Source organism: Peromyscus leucopus, chromosome 18 (genome assembly GCF_004664715.2).
Source record: "Peromyscus leucopus breed LL Stock chromosome 18, UCI_PerLeu_2.1, whole genome shotgun sequence".
Taxonomy (NCBI): domain Eukaryota; kingdom Metazoa; phylum Chordata; class Mammalia; order Rodentia; family Cricetidae; genus Peromyscus; species Peromyscus leucopus.
In genome coordinates this window covers 2,069,477-2,091,672 of record NC_051078.1, presented here as the reverse complement: position 1 = coordinate 2,091,672, position 22,196 = coordinate 2,069,477, and the positions used below count along the sequence as shown (strand labels likewise).

Genomic DNA, 22,196 nt, shown 5'->3' with positions numbered 1-22,196 from the left:
ACACAGAAAAGGTGGCCGCTCGGGCCGGGCTCCCGCTTCCTTTTTCTCCCCCATGTCTAGAAGTCAGAGGAAATGCCGGTGAGTTTCGGGGTTCGGGGTCGGCGGGGCGGAGGACGGGGCCAGGGCGCGCAGGGAACACCCGGCGGGCGAGTCCCAGCGCTGCGCCGCCGGCTCCCCTTCGGCGGGCTTCCACCCGGGGGCCGTAACCGCTCGGTTTCCACGTCTAAAGATAACCTCGTTGCACACAGGCGTTAACAGCGGCGCCATCACTTTCCCCGGGGCCCGCGCCCGACCCAGTTTGTCCCCCGCGGCGTCCCGTAACCCCGCGTCGGCGGCGCGGCCGCGTCACACGCCTCCGCGGGAGCGGCTTGCACCTGGCTCCTCCTGATTGGCTGAGCCCCGCCCCGCGCCCCAGGCCCCTGCTGATTGGCAGCGAGGACTGCCAATCCGCCGCCCGCCTCGGTTGAGCTGGAGGCGCGGGGGCGGAAGTGGGGTTTCCCGCGGAGCCGACGGCGCCGTCTCTCCTCCCCCTCCCTCCCCTACTCGTTTGAATTCCACGCGCTCCAAAATACCCGCCATGGAGAAATCTTGGTAATGACCCGCTCCCCGCGAGCAGCGTCCCAGGAGCGCGGCTGACCTCCGCCCTCCCCCGTCCCCGTCCCCTCCCGTCCCGTCCCCGCCGCTGGGGGAGGATCCTGGGTAGCCAGCGTCTCGGGCTCGCCCGGAGGACTCTGGGTAGCCGCCCGTTCCCCCTGGCTCCCCCTCCCCACCGCACCCCACCCACCCCCGCCCCGTTTGCGGGTAGCCGGCCGGCCGTGCTCCCCACCCCGCTGGAGGGCGCTGGGTAACCCCTGCGGAGGATTCTGGGAAGCCGACGACGTGCCCTGCTCCCTCGGCTGCCCGACCCCTGCCCTCCCCCCCACCCCACCCCCCAGCCCGATCTAGGAAAGCAGGCGTCCGCCTAGGCCGCCCTGCCCGACTCCAGCCCCTGTCATGCCCGCTCCCCGCACCTCTCGGTGCATGAGGAAAGGGAAGTCGAGACGCAGGCCGTGTGGTGGGATGGTAGGGGACCGGGAGCGTTCGCAGGTGCCGCGTGTAGCACGCGGTTCCCCCGCTCCACAGCACCGAAGACTCCTCCAGGGCGCAGCCCACCCCTGACGGCGCCGCCTCTTTCCCTTGCAGGCCCTTCTAGGCTCCCCCCGGGGCTGTCCTGGTGGCCAGGCCCGGTGTGTCTCAGGTCTGACCGCCACCGTCATGAACTTTGAGGGTCTGGATCCTGGACTGGCCGAGTTTAACCCAGCCATGCACTCGACCCTGGACCCGGTCCTGGATGCCCACCTGAACCCAAATCTGCTGCAGAATGTGGAGCTGGACCCAGAGGGGGTGGCCTTGGAGGCCCTCCCCGTCCAGGAGTCAGTGCACATAATGGAAGGTGTCTACTCGGAGTTGCACAGCGTGGTGGCCGAAGTGGGAGTGCCCGTGTCCGTCTCCCACTTTGACTTACATGAGGAGATGCTGTGGGTGGGGAGCCATGGGGTAAGAACTAGACCCCTTCCTGAAGGCCTGTGCCCAGGGACAGCTCTTGGCAGGGAGTCAAAACTGAGTCGCAGGGATGCGAGTCCGCTGGATCTCTTAAAACAAGAGGAAGGGAGTGGAGATAGAGTTGGGGAAGCCAGGCTCCAGACATTAATTACATATTTGGTCTCATAAGGCATCCTCCCACTTTGCCAGTTTACCCATCTCTCTCTCTAGTCCGGGCTGACTGGAACTCATAGCAATTCTCCTGCTTCAGCCTCCCAAGTGCTGAGTTTATGTGTGTGCCACTGTATCTTCTTTTTTTTTTTTTTTTTTTTTGTTTGTTTGTTTGTTTGTTTGTTTTTTCGAGACAGTGTTTCTCTGTGTAGCTTTGCGCCTTTCCTGGAACTCACTTGGTAGCCCAAGTTGGCCTCGAACTCACAGAGATCCACCTGGCTCTGCCTCCTGAGTGCTGGGATTAAAGGTGTGTGCCACCACCGCCCGCCACTGTATCTTCTTGTTTATTGTTTTTTAAAGACAGGGTCTCCTGTATCCCAGTCTGACCTTGAATTTTATGTGTAACCTAGGATGACCTTGAATTTCTGATCCTCCTGCCTCTGTCTCCTGATAGAGTACTGGGTTCCTGTGGTACTGGGGATAAATAAAACCTGGTGCTTCATGTGCAGTCGGCTGGCATTCTACCCACTGAGCTACATGCCCAATCCTGTTTTTGTTTTCAAGACAGGGTTTTGCTGTGTATCCTAGGCTGGCCTTAATTTCTAATCCTACCTTCATTTCCAGCTGCCTTGATAAACCAAAAAAAAAAAAAAAAAGACTTGAAATGGGATTCAAGGTAGGCACGTTGCCTGTAATCTCAACACTTGAGAAACCAAGGCAGAGTGCTGTAAGGCCCGGGCCAGCTAGTGCTGTGTGGAAGAACCTATCTCAAAGTAAAAAAGGCTGGGGATGTATCTTAGCTGAGAACTTGCCAGCATATGTGATCCCTTAGGTTTGATTCCTAGTGTTGAATAAAACAAAACTCAAGCACAAATGTAATTAGAGTAAATGAGATTACCTAGGGAGACAAATTGAGAACACGGTAGACATGTCACATAATCCAAAGGGGAGGCAGAGGCAGGACACCCAGGGCTGCATAGGAGACCCAGTCTGTAACAATAGCAAAGAAGAGGCCCACATACAAAGTCAGAAAATGGAGTCAGAGAAATCAATAGTGAATGATGTGACAGAGCGGAGGTGTGTTTCACATTCTATGTGTTCTGGCCTACGACTCTGACTCAGTATGGATTTCTCTACAGCATATGAGAAAAGGAAGGTCTCTGAGTTTGAGGCCAGCTTGCTCTATATAGCAAATTCCAGAACAGCCAAGGCTACCGAGAGACCCTGTCTCAAAAAGCAACAACAACAAGATTTAGCCAGAAAGCCGGTTCTAACCTCAGGGCTCCGGAGACTTGGGCAGGGGGTCAGTGTGACTCTGAGGGTCCCGGTCCACACAGCAAGTGCCAAGCCACCCTGTGCTGTACGAGACCCTGTGGGTTTTGGTTTTTTTGATTTTTTGAGACAGGGTTTCCCTTTGTAGTTTTGGTACCTTTCCTGGATCTCACTCTGTAGACCAGGCTGGCCTCAAACTCACAGAGATCCGCCTGGCTCTGCCTCCCGAGTGCTGGGATTAAAGGTATGCACCATCATTGCCCGGCGACCATGTTTTTGTTTTGTTTTTTTAAAGCAAAAACAAAAATCAAAAAACCCCCTAAGACTTGACTGTGGAACAAGTGACCAGTGGTGGATCAGCTCATGTCACTAGCCTTCTGAAGAAACAAATCTCTAATTAACTGAATTACCCATGCATCAAGGTCATTGTGAGAATAAAATGAGGGTTTATCTAAGTATTTTGTGCTGTGTAAACAAAAATAATTTGGGGCTGGAGGAACGGCTCCGGTTGGTAAGACCACTTGTCCTCTTTCAGAGGATCTGGGTTCAAGTCCCAGCACCCACATGGCAGCTCACAATTGTCTGTAACACAATTGTCCAGTTCCAGGGGATCCGCTGCCCTCTTCTAGCCTCTCTGGGATACACACACACACATACACAAATAAAAATAATACAAACATCTTTAGAAAGTAGTTTGTGGTGCATTAACATGAGGTATTATAATCATTGTTTTTATCACTAAGACTTGTGGTTCTTAGCCTTATGCCTCAGTTGCCCCTAGACAGAAAGGATCAGCGGGAAAAGAGATCCGAGGAGTGCTCAGTCCTTTCTGTATCGAGGGGGATGCGCCCTCCACTCAGGCCTGCTGTTTTCATCCCTCCTAGGGCCATGCCACTTCATTTTTTGGTCCAGCCTTGGAGCGGTACTCATCCTTTCAGGTCAACGGCAGTGATGACATTCGGCAAATCCAGAGCCTGGAAAACGGCATCCTTTTCCTCACCAAGAACAACCTCAAGTACATGGCCCGAGGGGGGCTCATTATATTTGACTATTTGTAAGTGACCTTTCAGCTCGGCTGGGAGAGGGGAGACTATAGGAAGATAGGATTGGCAGCTGGTGAGCCCAGCCTCTTGGCCCTTCTCCCACAGGCTGGATGAGTGTGAGGATATGCACAGTCTCCTACTGACTGACAACAGCACTCTGCTCATTGGTGGGCTGCAGAACCACATACTGGAGATCGACCTGAACACTGTCCAGGAGACTCAAAAGGTACGACCCCGGGTTGAGCCCAGGAAAAACCCATGTGGGACCTGAGGTCATGGCGAGGGTGTGCTTGGGCTGGAAATGTGTTGAGATGTGGTGTGACTTCTCTGTTCCTTAGCCTGTGGGGAGAATCATCTCTCTGGTGCTCTTGCTTCTCTCTCTCCAGTATGCAGTGGAGACACCTGGAGTCACCATCATGAGGCAGACAAACCGATTCTTCTTCTGTGGCCACACATCTGGCAAGGTAAGTGGACTCCATGTCTCCTCTACCATGGGCCCTGCTTCACTAGATACTGGGGTCTGCTCTCCCTAGTTGGATTCAAGATGAGGGATGTGAGGGATGGCATTACTTCCTGCATGAGATGATCTTGAATTCTGACATTTTCTACAGCTCGAGATGCCTTGGGGGCAAAAGGATAAAGGAATTCTTTGGGGCATCCCTTCTATCTCTTGGCCCTTCTCTCTGCCTTTCTTTGCTCCGTCAGTATCCTAGAACCTTTGTCCTCTCCGGCAGGGCTCTCACAGGATTAATTAGGTGGTAAGGTCTCCTCCCTGTCACAGAGGTGGCAGGTAACAATTTTTCTCTTCTTCAGGTTTCCCTGCGAGACCTCCGTAGTTTTAAAGTGGAGCATGAATTTGATGCCTTCTCAGGGAGTCTATCAGATTTTGATGTTCATGGTAACCTGCTGGCTGCCTGTGGCTTCTCTAGCCGCCTCACTGGCCTGGCCTGTGACCGTTTCCTCAAGGTGTATGATTTACGCATGATGCGTGCCATCACGCCACTTCAAGTACACGTGGATCCTGCTTTTTTGCGTTTCATCCCTACATACACTTCCCGTCTTGCTATCATCTCCCAGTCGGGTAGGAAGGGGGTCGGTACTGGGTAGGGCGGGTCAGTGAGCCGAGTAGCCCAGTAGGAGTGACCCCCAGATACCTCTTTGCTGGGCTTAGACATAGCCATCCACCAGACTCCCAGGGTTCACTTAGGTTCAGTTTATGCGAATTCAAACCATGCCTGGGCTACAGAATGAATCGAAGGCCTTCTGGGGTAGCACAGTGATACCCTATCTTGAAAAAGAAAAATGCGGCAGGCTGGGGCTGTAGCTGACTGACAGAATGGTTGCCCACAAGGTGCTAGACCCTGGCATCAGTCTCCTGTACCACAAACACGTAAATAAAAACAAACAAAGACGGAGACTGAGAAAATGCCTCAGCGACTGAGAATGTTTACTGCTCTGGTAGAGGATCAGAGTTGAGTTCCCAGCACTTACATCAGAAGGTTTCAGTGGGTCTGACGCCCTTTTCTTCAGGCACCTGCACTCTGTGTCTGTCCTACACACAGACACATATAAACACGTAGTTAAAAAATAAGTCTTAGCCAGGCCTGATGGCACACACCTTTCATCCCAGCACACAGGAGGCAGAGGCAGGTGGATCTCTTAGTTTGAGGCCAGCCTGGTCTACAGAGTGAGATCCAGGACAATCAGGGCTACACAGAGAAACCTTGTCTTAGAGGGAAAAAAATTCTTAAAAAAGCAAAACAAAACTAAACTAAATAACATAAGAATTGCCCTTTGCAAGGTAGTAAAGCATCTGTGATTTATGAGAACTTGAGAAGGCATTCTCTTTGTCTCTAGGCACGGATTGCTGTGTCTAGCTCACCTGATACTAGGAGAGGGTAAAAGGGTATAAAGGGTCCCACCCACTTCACTTCCCATGGCTCACTGGTCCGTTTCCTTTTCCTTTCTAGGTCAGTGCCAGTTTTGTGAACCCACAGGCCTGGCCAACCCAGCCGACATCTTTCATGTGAATCCCGTGGGACCTCTGCTGATGACATTTGATGTGTCAGCCAGCAAGCAGGCCCTGGCCTTTGGGGACTCTGAGGGCTGTGTGCACCTCTGGACAGACTCCCCAGAGCCCTCCTTCAACCCCTACTCCCGAGAGACTGAGTTTGCTCTGCCCTGTCTTGTGGACTCACTGCCGCCTCTGGACTGGAGCCAGGACCTGCTGCCCCTCTCCCTTATTCCTGTCCCTCTCACCACTGACACGCTGCTCTCCGACTGGCCCGCTGCCAACTCCGCTCCCGCCCCCAGGTTGTACCTCACTGCTGGGTCGAGGGGAGGGGGGCGCCCAAGCTACCAGAAGCTTCTGTTAGCCGGGTTATTCTTCCCTGCTGTGGTGATTGTTGTCCACCTTAAATGCTTTCCCCTTCTGAACCCATGGGCTGGGAATGCATGGGGGCTGTCGTGAGTTCAGGTCCCGGAACTGCCCTGGGTTACAGGCGAGCACCACCCGTGGACGCGGAGATCCTTCGAACCATGAAGAAGGTGGGCTTCATTGGCTACGCACCTAACCCTCGCACCAGGCTGCGTAATCAGGTGTGTGCAGAGCGCCTGCTGTGTCCCCTCAGCTTACACCAGTCTTTGTTTGTAGAGAGTGCAGGTTTGGGCTGTGTGCGGAACTCAAGGAGCTGTGCTTTGAGTTATGTCTGAGACAGGGATGGTCCGGTGTTGTCCCTTAGGAAGGTTATTTGGTCGAAGGTAAGACATTGTTTGTATCTTGTTGTTAAATGCCAAAAGCATGTCATAAGCATCCTGTGCCAGAGCCTCTCAGAGGGAAGCTGCTACTCAGGCTGGAGCAGTTAAGAGCAGCATAGTGAAATATTGGGTATGGAGGATGAAGAAATGTTGAAGACAGCAAAACTGTTACAGACGCTCAGGAACTAAATGGTGGTGTTTTAACATTACAACATTTATGCCAATTTTATAAACTCTAAAATTAATTTTTAAAATTTTATTGTTGTATGTATGTGTATGGGTGTGTGTGTGTATGAGAAGAGAGTAGGCATGCATGTGTCACAAGCACACGGGGAGACTTATGAATTGGTTCTCCATCCACCGTGAGATCTGGGGATTGAACTGGGGTCATCAGGTTTACTCTGCCTCTGTTTTATAATCTTTTACTAGAAGATGTGTTACTTTTCTAAGGCAAACCAAAGGTGTATCTCTCAGTGTTCTCTTTGTTGGCAGAACTTTAGTGGAAGAGCTTTCATATGTTTGTAGTAGATAAAAGTAAACTAGGTGGCAGACTTGTTGGTTTTTTTAAATCATAAACCACGTACAAATTAAACTTAATTGCATTTTGTTAATCAATGTGAATATATTTCTGTAATCATAGTTACATTGAAAAATCGAAAGAAAAAAAAGGAATTAAGTGGGCACCAGGTGAGGTGGGCACCAGATGAGGTGGCACCAGGTGAGGTGGGCACCAGGTGAGGTGGCATGCACCCTGGGTGGCTGGACATATCAAGGGTTTATTTGGCTACATACTGAATTTGAGGCCAGCCTTAGCTACATGAGACCCTGTCTCAAAATAAAGAAGTAAATAAAAACAGATACGGTGGCACATGCCTTTAATTCCAGCACTTAGGCAGAGGCAGGAGTTCTAAGCTAGCCTGATCTATATACTGAATTCCAGGCCAACCAGTGAGACCCTGTCTCAAAACAAACAGAAAACAGCAACAGAAAGGAAAAAGAAAAGGGGAAGCCAAAGCTGCTTAAGACATCCAACAGTGTTCTTCTTTTTTCAAAAAACAAACCCTAGATTCCCTATCGACTGAAGGAGTCGGACAGTGAATTTGACAACTTCAGCCAAGTCACGGAGTCACCAATAGGACGAGAAGAAGAGCCACATCTCCACATGGTTTCTAAGAAGTACCGAAAGGTGCTGGGGGACACTGAGTCAGGGTCTTGTGGGATGTGTGGGGGAAGGGAACCATATGGAAAACAACTGAGTCTCATCAAGGAGCCTTCCTCCACAACTCTAGACCCAGGGGGAGGCTCTAGAAAAGGATCTCCCTCATTCTGCTCAAACTGTTCTGCCTTAGGTAACCATCAAATACTCCAAGCTAGGGCTGGAAGACTTTGACTTCAAACACTACAATAAGACACTGTTTGCTGGATTAGAGCCCCACATCCCCAACGCCTACTGTAACTGCATGATCCAGGTAAGGGCTGGGCCCTCCTGAGCTTGACCATGCTTCCGCCTCTTCACTCCCACTGCGCCTGGTCCTGCTCTGCTCTGTCTCGGCTCCTCAGTCAAGCCCACTCTACCTTGGCCTCATCTGTGTGCCCTGCACCTTCAGGTCTCCTCTGTGAGCTCCATTGCTTCAGAGGAGTCATGCTTTATTCCAGTGGCTCACAGACCACCCCTCTTTCCCTCCCCCGGCTCCCCACACCAGCTCTCCTGCTCTTCCCTCCAGGTGCTCTATTTCTTGGAGCCTGTTCGCTGTCTAATCCAGAACCACCTTTGCCAGAAGGAGTTCTGCCTGGCATGTGAGCTTGGCTTCCTCTTCCATATGCTGGACCTCTCCCGAGGTGATCCTTGTCAGGTCAGTCCTTCGAGACCCGGGAAACTTAAAGGGCAAGGGACAGAAGACGGATAGTTGAAAAGGCCATTGCTGTGCAAACAACATGAAAGAGAAAATCACCCTCTTCCAGGGCAGTAATTTCCTTCGAGCATTCCGTACTATTCCTGAGGCCTCAGCACTGGGTCTCATCCTGGCCGATTCAGATGAGGCTTCAGGCAAGGGCAGTCTGGCCAGGCTCATCCAGAGGTGGAATCGCTTCATTCTTACTCAGCTGCATCAGGATATGCAGGAGCTGGAAGTACCCCAGGCTTATCGAGCTGTTGGGGGCAGGTATGGAGCCCGACAGGAATCAAGCCACCAGGGCAGGCGGTGCCCCTGGGTCTGGAGGGTCTTCTGACACTCGGGGTACATATGCTGTCCTCCACCGCCCGCAGCTTCTGCTCGTCGGGGGCCTCCGTCATCGGGCAGCTCTTCAGCTGTGAGATGGAGAACTGCAGCCTCTGCCGCTGTGGCAGTGAGACCGTGCGGGCCTCGTCCACACTGCTCTTCACGCTCTCCTACCCTGAGGGTAGCATCTGTGGTAGACCTGCGGGGGTTGGGAAGGCTCCTCACGTAACCTCGTCGCACCCCAGGGAGTGGGGGGCCTGTGGGCGGCCGTAGGTAGAGGGGGAGCTCGGAGTGAAGTGTCCCGTTTCTCCTCAGATAAAACCGGGAAGAACTATGACTTCGCTCAGGTGCTGAAGCGAAGCATCTGCCTGGAGCAGAACACACAGGCCTGGTGTGACAACTGTGAGAAATACCAGCCCACAGTGAGTGCGCGGGGCCCTGCCTCAGGAGGACCCCTGACCGAGGGTGCCCGAGGGTGGCGGCAGCATTGCCTTCCCGGGGCTGCAGGAGTGGGAAGACTCCAGTTTTCCTGACCCTGTCTAGGTTTCTTTTCTTGTACACTCTGTAATTTCTTATTTCTTTCTCTCAGATTCAGACCCGCAATATCCGACATCTGCCAGATATTCTTGTCATTAATTGTGAAGTGAATAGCTCAAAAGAGGCTGATTTCTGGAGATTACAAGCTGAGGTAATGATTGGAAACAGGCCTCAAACTCACAGAGATCCGCCTGCCTCTGCCTCCTGAGTGCTGGGATTAAAGGCGTGCTACGCCACCACCACCCAGCTGGAAGCAGGACTTTCTTTTATTTTTATTCCTTGTTTTATTTCAACATATGATTATATTCTTAGGAATTTTGATTTTTTTTTTTCCTATATGTTCAGGTTGCCTTCAAAATAGCGGTAAAGAAATTTGGTGGGGAAATTAAGAACAAGGAGTTTACTTTGGCTGACAGGTAGGTACCATCTTAGAGTTGTCAAGTGATGGAACTACTTGGTGATTCCTGTCACTGGCTAGACATCTTGAGAGCACTTTTCTAATTCTTCCGTCTAACAGGAAGGAACCAAGGAGTCCAGAGGGCTCGCTGTGCCCCTCCATGGAGGAGCTGAAGAATGTCTGGCTTCCGTTTTCCCTCCGCATGATGATGACCAAGAGCAGAGGGCTGGACGTTTGCAGTTGGAACGATGAGGATGAGATGCAGGTTGTTGGAAAAAACGGGAAGAGGAGGGAGTGAGGGGTGAAGGCAGGGTCGAAGGTGAGGCGGGCAGGGCAAGGGGGCCGTGCAAAGGATGAAAGGTTATCACCAGTTGTGGGGTCTCCAGAAGAGCTCAGCCTAGGGGTGGGCAGTCACAGATGGGCTAAGATGCAGGTAACCTACCCTGGCTCCCCATTCCCAGGACTCCCTGCCCTCTGCCCTTTGTCCTCATCCCCCATCCCAAACCCCAGTCCTTAAACTTAGCTTAGCAGCCTGGGTACCCCCTCACAGTGGGGTCCGGCCAGGGCAGAGGAGGAGCATGGTGTCTATGTGTATGACCTGATGGCCACTGTGGTACACATCCTGGACTCACGAACAGGAGGCAGCTTGGTGGCTCACATCAAAGTTGGCGAGACCTACCACCAGCGCAAGGAGGTGAGTCAGGTGGGCCGAGGGAAGAGCATTCCTGGGGAGAGGGCTGAGTGCAGTCCCAGATCTGTCCCTGGGCTCCTAGCAAGTAGACCAGCTATCCCTTTGACATCAGCCTGCCTCTTTATCTGCACAGGGCGTGACTCACCAGCAGTGGTATCTTTTCAATGACTTCCTTATTGAACCTATTGACAAGGTAAATCAAAACATTTCTGTTGCCCCTTTCATTTTGGGGAGAGGGTGCTGCTGCGGGAGTCAGGTTGTTCTCCAGTTCACCATGTTTCTGCTGTGGCCTCTAGAGTACAGGGATTACAGGTGTGATTACAGCTCCGCCCCCTTTTATCTACCTGTCTTTGTTAGTGTCCTTAGCCTCAGGTCCCTAGTGAGTGCCTGGAAGGTTCATGATGGAAGGAGAGCAGCTGTGGGAAAGAATGGCATCAGAAGAGTTAGCACCTGGTGCTGGCCTCTGTCTGACTTGAGGAAAAGGAATGAGATACACCGTTAGGATAGGACACAAGTGTTTTCCCTTTTAGCGTGTGAGGCAGTGCTGGGGGTTAAACCAAGAGACTTGTGCAGGATAGCAAACATGACACGGAGATGCCCTCCAGCCTGTGTTCTCCTCTCTAGTATGAAGCTGTGCAGTTCGACATGAACTGGAAAGTACCGGCTATCCTGTATTACGTCAAAAGGAACCTCAATTCCAGATACAACCTGAACAGTAAGTGATGTGGACAGCCAAAGGTTTAGGCAGTTTAAGTTGGACTTCAGGAGAAAACCTGGGGGATCTTTTTGTAGTATTGAGGATTGGTAACTAGTGTTAATACTTCCAGGCATACTCAAGAAATTCCTGCTGATCAGATCTTAGGTTTAGAAGCTGGCTGGAGAAGCTGTAATTCATGCCTGCCATCCCTGCCCTCAAATGGCTGTGGCAGGCCGGGCGGCGGTGGTGGCGCACGCCTTTAATCCCAGCACTCGGGAGGCAGAGCCAGGCGGATCTCTGTAAGTTCGAGGCCAGCCTGGGCTACAGAGCGAGATCCAGGACAGGCTCCAAAACTACACAGAGAAAGAAACCCTGTCTTGAAAAAAAAACAAACAAACATGTAGCAGGAGGATTGACATGAGTTCAAGGACGACCTGGACTGCATAGTCAGCCTGGGCTATAGAGTGAGAACCATTTAAAAAAGACAAAACAAAATTAACTAATCAATTTTGAAGCTGGAAATTGTGAAGGTGGAGTAAGGAAGGACGGAGGAAGCTTTATAAAAATGGCTTAGGTTATGATTTTGATTCTAAACGTCCTTGTCCCTTTTGGGGTAGTTTGAATGAGAATGGCCCCCACGGAATATCCTTTTCAAATGCCATTCATTACAGAGTTTATCTTTGTTACTGGGTGTGTAGAGGCCAAGGGACAACGTGGAGGCCTCAGTTCTCCCCTCCCAGGTTTACGTGGATTCCAGACACCAAACTCCGGTTGTCAGGCTTACGAAGGGAGTGCTCTACCTACTGCGCCTGCCAGCCGGTCCCGTGCCAGCTGTTATCCTCAGCGGTCTCTCCTCTTAGCGGGTCGCACTCCCTCAGAAGTACCAGTTTGGTACCTTTAAACAGGAGTTTCTCTGTAGCTTTGTTTTTCTGGATTTTGTAAGCTAAGGTCCAAAGTAAAAATCTTACTCCCTCTTTCCCCCATTTCTATCTTTCTTGGCCTACTTCTTGGTAATTTTCTGATTTGATCTGCTGTATTATAGCAGACAATGGTATAGTCTCTTTAAATTTTTTTCTTACATTTTAATTTACTCTGTGTGTGTGTGTGTGTGTGTGTGTGTATGTGTGTGCGTGCGCACGCGCATCAGTATGTATAACACACGGCATGAAGGGGACATCAGAGGAGTTTGGGAGAGTTGGTCCTTTCCTTCCTCCATGTGGATTCTGGGGATCAACCTCGGGTGGTTAGCCTTGGCAGTGGGTGTCTTTACCTGCTGAGCCATCTTGCCAGCCCAGATACACTCCTTTTACCCAGTTTCTTTGGTTATCAAGAGATCACAACATGGACCGATGGCCTCTGGGCAGCCGTGGTGGGGTCTCCCCCAGTCCTTTCCCCAGCCCGGCCTTCTCTGCATTCTCCTTTCAGTCAAGAACCCGATTGAGGCCAATGTGCTGCTGGCAGAAGCCTCGCTGGCCCGGAAGCAGCGGAAAACACACACTACCTTCATCCCCCTGATGTTGAATGAGATGCCACAGGTCGGGGACCTGGTGGGCCTCGATGCCGAGTTTGTCACTCTGAACGAGGTACCACAGCCAAAATGACGGGGCCGAGGGACAGAACTCTGAGGAGATGGGGATTCTGAGTATTCTCTGGTGTCCATACCGACTCTTGTGACGTAGGAAGAAGCAGAGTTACGCAGTGATGGTACCAAGTCCACCATTAAACCAAGCCAGATGTCAGTAGCAAGGATCACCTGTGTTCGGGGCCAAGGGCCTAATGAGGGTATCCCCTTCATTGATGACTACATCTCTACTCAGGAGCAGGTATGAAGGGGCCACCGGAGCCAAGTCTGTGCTTGCATAGACTGTCTGAGAACCCTGGGCAGAGTGGCAAGAAGAGACCGCACCTTCCCATGCCCTAGTCATTTGTCTTTCTCTCTGTCCCTAGGTAGTAGATTACTTGACTCAGTACTCGGGGATAAAGCCAGGAGACCTTGATGCCAAAATTTCCTCCAAGCACCTCACGACTCTCAAGTCTACCTACTTAAAGCTTCGTTTTCTCATTGATATTGGAGTCAAGTTTGTGGGTCACGGTCTGCAGAAGGACTTCCGGGTCATCAACCTCATGGTTCGGATGGGGTTTATTTAGGAGTGTTGTTGTTGTTGTTGTTGTTTCGTCTTTTGTTTGTTTTGACACAGGGTCTCAGTGTGTAGCTGTGGCTGCCCTGTAACTAGTTATGTTGAGCAGGCTGGCTTCTCCCGAGTGTTAGGATTAAAGGCGTGCGCCACCATGCCTGGCATTTTTTCGTCTTTAATATACAGCCTTCTTTCCACCCAGCCTGTTCCTACCACTCCCATGCACCACACATTTAAAAACAAAGTTACATTTATTTAGTGTGTGTGTACTCATGCACACCTGAGGGTGCCGTGTTGCATGTTTAGAGGTCAGAGGACAACTTGTGGAAGTGGGGTCTCTCTCCGTCATGTTGGTCCTGGGGACTGAACCCCGGTTGTCAGGCTTGGTGACAATGCCTTTTCCTGCTGAGCCATCTTGCTGGCCTACGAGTTGCTTTTGAGAGTGGGCTTCTCAGTGTATATATTTTGTGTTAAGAGAATGGGAGATTATGGATCATCTATCTTGAGTTTTTTGCTCTTTTGATCCCTGCCAGGTGCCCAAGGACCAAGTTCTTGACACAGTCTACCTGTTCCACATGCCCCGAAAACGAATGATTTCCCTACGGTTTCTGGCGTGGTACTTTCTAGGTGAGCCGCTCGAGCTTGTGTGCCCTGTGGTACTGATGAAGAGAAGGGGACGATCGGGGCAGGGCATCCAGCTCAGGTAGGAGAAGCTTTGTCCACGCTTGGCCCCAGTACCACAGGAGACTGGACATGGCGTGCATGCCTGCCTGCAGCCTTAACTCAGGAGGGAGGCACAGAAGAAACACAAGTTCAGTGTTGGTCTCAGCTACAGATAGTGAGTTCGAGGACAGCCTGGGTCATATAGGAGATACTGTCAACAAGGGCTGGAGAGATGGCTTAGCAACTAAGAGCACCTGCTGCTCTTCCCGAGGTCCTGAGTTCAATTCCCAGCACCCATGTGGTGGCTCACAGCCGTCTACAATGAGATCTGCCCTTTAGACAGAACACTCACATGTAAAAAATTAAAAAAAAAAAAAAAAAAAGTTAGCCGGGCGGTGTGGAGCACACCTTTAATTCCAGCACTCAGGAGACAGAGGCAGGGAATCTCTGAGTTGGAGGCCAGCTTGGTCTAGGAGTTCCAGGACAGCCAGGACTGTTACATAGAGAAACTCTGTCTCAAAAAAACAAAACAAAACAACAAGACAGAAACAAAAAACTACAAGAGAAACAGAATAGGACACATTCTGGAGGAAAGAGTAGTTAATGGTTTCTCAGTTGGAATTGCATGTTTTTCTGCTAATGGTTTCCGTTAGCTCCTGTCAGTACTTTAGGTGTTTTCTGGAGCTGCAGAGGGGGCTCAGCGGTTAAGAGGCACCTGTTGCTCTTGCAGAGGACCCTGGTTCAGTTCCCAGCACCCACATGGTGGCTCAGACCCATCTGTAACTCCAGGTCCAGGGTCTGTCACAATCTCCATGGTCCTCATGCACACCTGCACACCCCTAGAGCACATAAAGGGGAACTTCCTGAGTGTCAGGATGGAAATGGGGTACCTCCTGGGTGAGTTCCTTAAGAATTATATTGACACCAGACCTGAAGATTCAAGGCGAGACCCATGACAGTATTGAGGATGCCCGTACAGCGCTTCAACTCTACCGAAAGTATCTGGAGCTGAGCAAGAATGGCACTGAGCCCGAGTCCTTCCACAAGGTGCTCAAGGGTCTCTATGAGAAGGGCCGGAAGATGGACTGGAAGGTGCCTGAGCCTGAAAACCAGACGAGTCCCAAGAGTAAGGCTGGGGTGCGGCCAGGGGAGCTGGGCTGGGTAGGTTTTGATGGCACATACAGAGACTGTACACCACCACCTTAGGAAACAGCATGCCTACCTTTTCTCATGAAGCTCCTGACAGGCTACAAGTCACCTAGTTTTTCTACCAATGTGATGGGCTTTATCTTTAAGTTATCCATTAGTCTAAAGCTGCTTGCCCCGTCCTAAAATGGCTGAGGAAGACCCATGCCATGCCCTCCTTTTCCATGTTCTGTCTTCATCGGTAGCGTCTCAGTGCTTTCCCTACTCTCCCTTTGTCTCACGGTTTTGTCTTGACAGACACAGCTGTCTTCCCCCCAGTGCTGGCACTGTGACCTGTGACCTGCCCTTGCCGTTCATGTCCTGAGAGACGGCTTCTCCACCAGCTCTACCCTGTCTGCTTCCAGACCTGGATCTGCTCAGGGCCTGCAGATGGTGCTGTTCACAGAACTGGAAAGCAGCAAAGTTGTTGCAAATGTTCTAGAAGCCAGATCCCCTCTTTATCCTCTGCAGACAATGGGCCAGAAGTAAAGCCCAAACTCACCCAGGAGGGGAGTAATTGGTTGTTTTGGTTTTTCGAGACAGGGTTTCTCTGTGTAGTTTTGGAGCCTGCCCTAGAACTCGCTCTGTAGACCAGGCTGGCCTCAAACTCACAGAGATCCGCCTGCCCCTGCCTCCTGATCAAAGGTGTGCGCCACCAGTAATTGGTATTCTTGATAAACATCCTGGGTGATTGATATCTAAACAAAAAGCTCCTAAAGTCAGAACTCTCAGTTCCCAGCCAGCTAGAGAACTGAAGTCCTGGACAGTGAGGGTACAAGAGATCCAGACAGCTCAAGCCCCGGCTTGAGAGGTGGTAGCTGGACAGATGGACCAGCATGTCACACGGTGCAGAGGAAGCTGAGCCACGGCCTCACTCCTGATGCCAGCTCACAAGTATCTGTCTTCCATACATTCTATCTTGAGTTGTGTTTTATTTTTTTTTAATTTGCTTAAAACAGCATGTTTTATAAAAATAAAGATATTTTTATCTCATTAGAAAACTGCTAGTGTGGGGTTCCTGTCTTCTGCCTCCCCTCTTGGAACAAAGGGAAATGAACATTGTGTTCAGAGCCACACTTAGAAAGGAAGGTGTGGTGCTGGTGCTGGTGGTGCTGGTGGCGGTGGTGCTGGTGGCACACACCTTTAATCTCAACACTCGGGAGCAGAGGCAGGTGGATCTCTGCGAGTTCAAGGCCAACCTGGTCTACAGAGCGAGTTACAGGAAAGGCACAAAGCTACGAAGAGAAACCCTGTCTCAAAAAACCAAAAAGAAAAAAGAAAAAAAAGAAATGAAGGTTAGATTCTGGAGTCCAAAATGGGTGGATACAAGAGGAATATTATTTACCCTAGACAGTGTTGGGTCTTTGCTGTAGTTACCTGGCACCCTAAACTCATAAAAAGACCACAAATCCCAGTTTATCTTCAGACCTGTGGAGCCGGGCTTGGTGTCCGCCTGTTACCCTAACAGTTCCGACCAGCCTGGGATGAGGAGTTGAGTTCAAGGCCATCCTGGGCTGCATAGCAAGACCCTGCCTCGAAGAACCTAGACTAGTACCAACGACGTGCTGGGAATCAGAGGGGACTTGCCCCAGGAAATTCAGTCTGAGAGCTGATAGTGAACTTAACGTAGCGGTCCCTCCGCCATCCTCAGAGGATAACTTACAGGACTCTCCAAGAAGGCCTGAAAAGGCTGATAATACCGAAAGTGATTTTCCCCATGCATACCCAATCACGACAATCTATTAATTAGGCACAAGAGGAAACTAACAACTTAAAAAAAGACCTGTAGCTACTGCCCAAGCTCGGTACAGCAGTGCTTCCTGGGAAATGTAGTTTCCTGTGGCATGAGATCCTTGTATATTGAAACCTAGGTTTCTCTTCCTCTATTGCACCTACTCGGAAGTCCCAGCCCGCCTGGACTGTGCGTTATCCCGGGTCCCACTGGAGCTTGGCCCTCACTTTCGGCGAGGATAGATACCTTTGTTCTTTGGGTGGTCACGTGAACGGACTCGCCACGCAAGTCTGGGTCCTCACACCTTCCAAGGGGTCCTCGCTGCCTGCCCCTGAGTCGCTCCTAAACTGCCTGTTCGCGCGAGAGCTTGGAGGGGCGGGTTTCGGATCGGCGTGGAAGGGGCGCGCATGGCACCGCCGGGTCCCAGCTCAGCTGCCTAGGTAGCTGCGGACGGCTGGGCAGGCGGTCCCCGGCCACCCTGAGCCCGGCGGGCAGCCGGGACAGCCTCGCTCCTCCCAGGCAGCTGCTAGGGTCGGGAGCCACGGAAGACAAAGTGAGAGTCCGGCGGCTTCCCGGGGCCTGGGCCACGGCGGCGGAGGTGGGGCAGATGCGAGCGCAGAGGCTCCGGGCGCACTGAGGTTGGGAACGGACCCGAGCGGCCGCGGTGGCGGAGGCCGTGGGACGGGCTGGTCTGCACGGGAACGCTCACATCTGGAACACCTGGTCCACACAGGCCCTCGTGGAGGGCTCTCGCCGGCCTCGTGGCCTGACTGACGTTTCCTTGTTGGTGGCCTCCCCTTTTCTGCCCGCCACCCTCCCATGATTGATGATCTCCATCCCACGGCTACTGCATAGCTCTGTGAGGTCTCAAGTCCAGTGCTAAAATATTAATGACCAGGCCGTCACCTGTGGAGGACAGAGTCTCTGAGTCCCAGTCTTGAGTTCTCAGTTCCCATTCCCTAACCCCCCAACCCAGGGGAACTCGGGCATTTGTACCTTGGCCTGCCTGTTCTTGGATAATAGAATCAGTCACACTGAGGCCTTGGAAGGCCTTGGGATGAAGGGTGGAGGGCCAGGGGAAAACGGATCTCCTCACACTGTGTTCTATTTCCACACGAATCCAGGTGGAGCGACCCCGTTACGCTAAAGATGAAAGGCTGGGGTTGGCTGGCCCTGCTTTTGGGGGTCCTGCTGGGGACAGCCTGGGCTCGAAGGAGCCAGGATCTACACTGTGGAGGTAAAGGCATAAAGACCAGGAGGAGTGGGAGGTGTAAGATCCAAAGCGTGGAACAAGGGTGGATGTGAATCCCTGGGTTGACCCCGTTCTCTCCCATCCCCACCCCCAGCTTGCAGGGCTCTGGTGGATGAATTAGAGTGGGAAATTGCCAAGGTGGACCCCAAGAAGACCATTCAGATGGGATCCTTCCGAATCAATCCAGATGGCAGCCAGTCAGTTGTGGAGGTAACTTACTGCCCCCCCAAATAAAGGAGCTCACCCAGGCTTGGACTAGGAACTTGGTTTAGTTCGGAAGGGAAGAAAACAGGCGGCATATGACCTGTAATAATCCCAGCACTCAGGCTGAAGCAGAAGAATCTCTCTGAGTTCCTGGCCAGTCTGGACCACAGAATTAGATACTGTCTTCAAAGAGAAAAGAAACAAACAAACAAACAGAAACCAGCTGGAACAATTCTGTGTCTGAAGGATTGGGGTCTAAGCCAGGTATGGTATTGCATGCCCGTAATCCCAGTACTGGGAAGTAGAGACAGGATGATCAGGTGTTCAAGGCCAGCCTGGACTACTTACTTGAGACCATGCCTCACAAACAGCAGAACAAACAGTTGGGCTTATTGGAAGAGGCTGGAGGCTCATAACCTGCGTACTTCTTGGCCCCAAACCTCAATTCATTGTTTCTGCTGCCGGAGTTAGCAGAGGATGGACCTTGATCAGCCCCTTTCTCCACATCCCGACGTCATAAGACTCTTGTTTCACTAGAGCAGTACAGTATACATACATTCATTTAAAAAGAACAAAGGGGCTTTTCCGGCTGACAGTGACGTTCAGATGCAGAGTGCTAGCCTAGCATGCACAAAGCCTTGGGTTCGGTCCCTAGTATCCCATAAACACAGCATGCTGATACTCACTGGTAATCTCTGCATGCACTCCTTGGAGTCTTCCTTGGAGCCAGAGAGATGGCTTAGGAGCATTTACTGCTGTCCAGGACTTGGTTCAGACACTAGCATCCAAGTGGTGCTTCATAGCATCCTCTTCTGATAAGGGTACTAGGCATGTATAAATGCAAGCAAACACTCGTATACATAAAATCAAAATCTTTAAAAAAAAAGATTTGTATTCAAGAAATTTATATTACTTAGAAACGTAAGACATACATACACAGGGGCTGGAGAGTATTGTGGCTCAGAGGTTAAGAGCACTGACTGCTCTTCCAGAGGTCCTGAGTTCAATTCCCAGCACCCACATGGTGGCTCACAACCATCTGTAATGAGATCTGTTGCCCTCTTCTGGCTTGAAGGGACACATGCAAGCAGAACACTGTATACATAAATAAATAAATAAATCTTTTTTTAAAAAAATCTATTCTTGAGGGATGGAGTTTAAAAAAAAATCACTAGTTTCTCTTCCAGAGGACCGGGGTTCAATTCCTAGCATACACATGGTAGCTCACAACTGTCTGTCACTTCAGCTCCAGGAGTTCTGACACCCTCACACAGATACACATGCAGGCAAAACACCAGTGCACATGTATACATACAAAAAAGACATACACACACAAAGCTATACCTAGTGATGTACGAGGAGACATTCTTTCTTAAATGATTTATTCTGTTCTTACTTTATGTGCATTGGTGTTTTGCCTGCACGTATGTCTGTGTGGGAGTCTCGGATCCCCAGGAACTGGAGTTACAGTTATGAGTTGTCCTGTGGGTGCTGGCAGTTGGACCCAGGTCCTCTGGAAGAGCAGCCAGTGCTCTTAACCACTGAGCCACCTCTCCAGCCCCTACAAGGAAACATTCTTGTGAAGTGTGTTGATGTGCTATCATTAGAACCCTATACCACCTCTTTCATTTTTGTTCGCTTTTTTGTTTTTTTGAGACCAGGTCTCATTTTGTAGCTCTGCCTGTCCTTAAGCTCACTCTGTAGACCAGGCTGGCCTCAAACTCACAGAGATCCACCTGGCTCTGCCTCCCAGGTGCTAGGATTAAAGGCGTGCGCCATCACCGCCTGGCCCCGGCTAATTTATTTTAATAAACAATAAATACCTATGTCCACAAGAACTAAGGAAGTTCACAGGAAAAAAAACAAACAAACAGTTGATTATAGTTAAAATGGTTTCTGCCTATAATTTGAAGTTAATGGTGCCTGTCTTATTTCTTGTGATTTTACAGTCAGCTAAAATAATAATGTACATTTGCCCAGAGTGGTGGCTCACTCCTTTACTCCCAGCACTTGGGAGACAGAGGCAGGTGGATCTCTGTGAGTTCAAGACCAACCAAGGCTGCAGGGTGAGGCCCTATTCCAAAAGACAAACAAAATATGTACATGTGAAAGTAATTTGAGAGGAGGGAAGGACAGTGGACAGACTCTGAAACCACAACGGACTGTTATTAGTTGTTTGAGCTAGCTTTGAAAGAAAAAGTACGTGTACAAATTACTAATGCGTGAGGTCGAAGGGGGTGACCTAAGGCTGAGTACATTTCTAGGTGCCTTATGCCCGCTCAGAGGCCCACCTCACAGAGCTGCTTGAGGAGGTGTGTGACCGCATGAAGGAGTACGGGGAACAGATCGACCCTTCCACCCACCGCAAGAACTACGTACGCGTTGTGAGCCGGAATGGAGAATCCAGTGAACTAGACCTGCAGGGCATCCGAATCGATTCCGATATCAGCGGCACCCTCAAGTTTGCGGTGAGTTGTGGCCGCGAGTACCTGGTTCTTGGGAACTCATAGGGGACTGTTGGGCCTAAGTTGGGGGTCGGCGGCAGATGTGGCGCTGCGCGTCTGTAATTCCGGCACTCGAGATGCAGAGGTAGGAGATGAAGCTAGCCTGGGCTACATATATTCTGCAGCCAGGCCAGCTGGGGCTGTGTAATAATGTGAGCCCCGTGTCAGCTGGCTCCCCCTTGCCTGACAGTGTGAGAGTATCGTGGAAGAGTACGAAGATGAGCTTATCGAGTTCTTTTCCCGGGAGGCTGACAACGTGAAAGACAAGCTGTGCAGTAAGCGGACAGGTAAGCCACGCCCCCTCGCTTCCTGTGCTCGCGGCCCCGCCCTTACCGCGCAGGACGGTGCCCCCACACTCAGACCTGCCCCACAGCTGGCCTCCACTCCCTTCGCCTTAGGGGTTGGAGTCATCTTTATCCAGTCTCTACCCATCAGCTTTCAGATACGGGTCTCCGTTAGGTACAGGAGAGAGAGCGGCGGGGATAACTTGTCATCTGTGAGCATGTGCTTGGAAGAACGGTGGTGGATGTCAGTTTGGCTTGGGATGTTTTCTTGAGAGGGGTGTGTGTGTGTGAGAGAGAGCGCGTGGCCATTCCCTTCACGTTGTTGTGCGCTGTTGCAGATCTGTGTGACCACGCCCTGCACACATCACACGATGAACTGTGAATCACTGGGAGCAGCGTAGACCACCCTGATGGAGCACCCCCAGGAGGGGACGATGGCGGCGGCGTTGCCTTTTATATTCTGTTTTTATGGAAATGAACTGAAAAAACGTCTGAAACCGAAAGTACAAACTGTGTTGTCTTTTTATGCCCAAATTCAGCCTTCACGTTAGGTGTGGAGGCCGGGGGTGGCAGACAGGAAGAAAATGGAGGGTAGAGTTTGGGGCTGGCACAGCACACAGTTAGGCCCTGTAATTCTCGGTCGCCTGGGATCCTGTCCCACCTATGAACCACAGGTAACTGTTTGCTCAGCAGGTACTTAGTATTATGTGTTGGCATAGTACATATGCCAATATTCTGGCATAGTGAAGAAAAGAGAAACCACTGTGTGAGCAGAGGAACATAAGTGGCCAGCGTAAGACTCTAGGAAGTCCTTGTATTTGTACTCAGAAAACATTAAAGGTGGAAGTTTGGAATTCGTCTAGAAGGAAATAATGGAGATGCATTATTCTTCCCTCTGCCCTTCCAGATGGAGGGACCAGCAAGAGCAGAGA

At 51.1% G+C, this 22,196-nt stretch overlaps 2 protein-coding genes across 5 annotated transcripts; both read left to right on the top strand.

Annotated features, from left to right (window-relative positions):
• The first annotated feature begins 466 nt into the window (after positions 1 to 466).
• Pan2 (poly(A) specific ribonuclease subunit PAN2) lies at positions 467 to 15,858 on the top strand. 2 transcript variants are annotated; one of them, XM_028855437.2, is made up of 26 exons: positions 467 to 591; positions 1,183 to 1,536; positions 3,849 to 4,018; positions 4,113 to 4,233; positions 4,394 to 4,471; positions 4,821 to 5,088; positions 5,978 to 6,320; positions 6,509 to 6,605; positions 7,831 to 7,950; positions 8,114 to 8,233; positions 8,489 to 8,617; positions 8,727 to 8,926; positions 9,031 to 9,164; positions 9,299 to 9,405; positions 9,573 to 9,671; positions 9,866 to 9,936; positions 10,038 to 10,182; positions 10,468 to 10,611; positions 10,742 to 10,801; positions 11,233 to 11,323; positions 12,731 to 12,888; positions 12,985 to 13,128; positions 13,253 to 13,432; positions 13,974 to 14,067; positions 15,032 to 15,229; positions 15,547 to 15,858. In XM_028855437.2, exons 2-26 carry the CDS (start codon positions 1,255 to 1,257, stop codon positions 15,579 to 15,581), a joined length of 3,588 nt encoding a protein of 1,195 aa, XP_028711270.1. In that variant the 5' UTR covers positions 467 to 591; positions 1,183 to 1,254; the 3' UTR covers positions 15,582 to 15,858. The 2 variants fall into 2 exon arrangements, with proteins under 2 accessions (XP_028711270.1, XP_028711271.1); XM_028855438.2 differs by having other exon boundaries at positions 10,441 to 10,611.
• Positions 15,859 to 17,182: 1,324 nt separating this feature from the next.
• On the top strand, positions 17,183 to 21,770 carry Cnpy2 (canopy FGF signaling regulator 2). 3 transcript variants are annotated; one of them, XM_037196672.1, is made up of 6 exons: positions 17,183 to 17,618; positions 18,145 to 18,257; positions 18,367 to 18,482; positions 20,741 to 20,944; positions 21,171 to 21,267; positions 21,603 to 21,770. In XM_037196672.1, exons 2-6 carry the CDS (start codon positions 18,170 to 18,172, stop codon positions 21,644 to 21,646), a joined length of 549 nt encoding a protein of 182 aa, XP_037052567.1. In that variant the 5' UTR covers positions 17,183 to 17,618; positions 18,145 to 18,169; the 3' UTR covers positions 21,647 to 21,770. The 3 variants fall into 3 exon arrangements, with proteins under 3 accessions (XP_037052567.1, XP_037052566.1, XP_037052565.1); XM_037196671.1 differs by having other exon boundaries at positions 17,184 to 17,573; XM_037196670.1 differs by having other exon boundaries at positions 17,184 to 17,658.
• Positions 21,771 to 22,196: the final 426 nt, after the last annotated feature.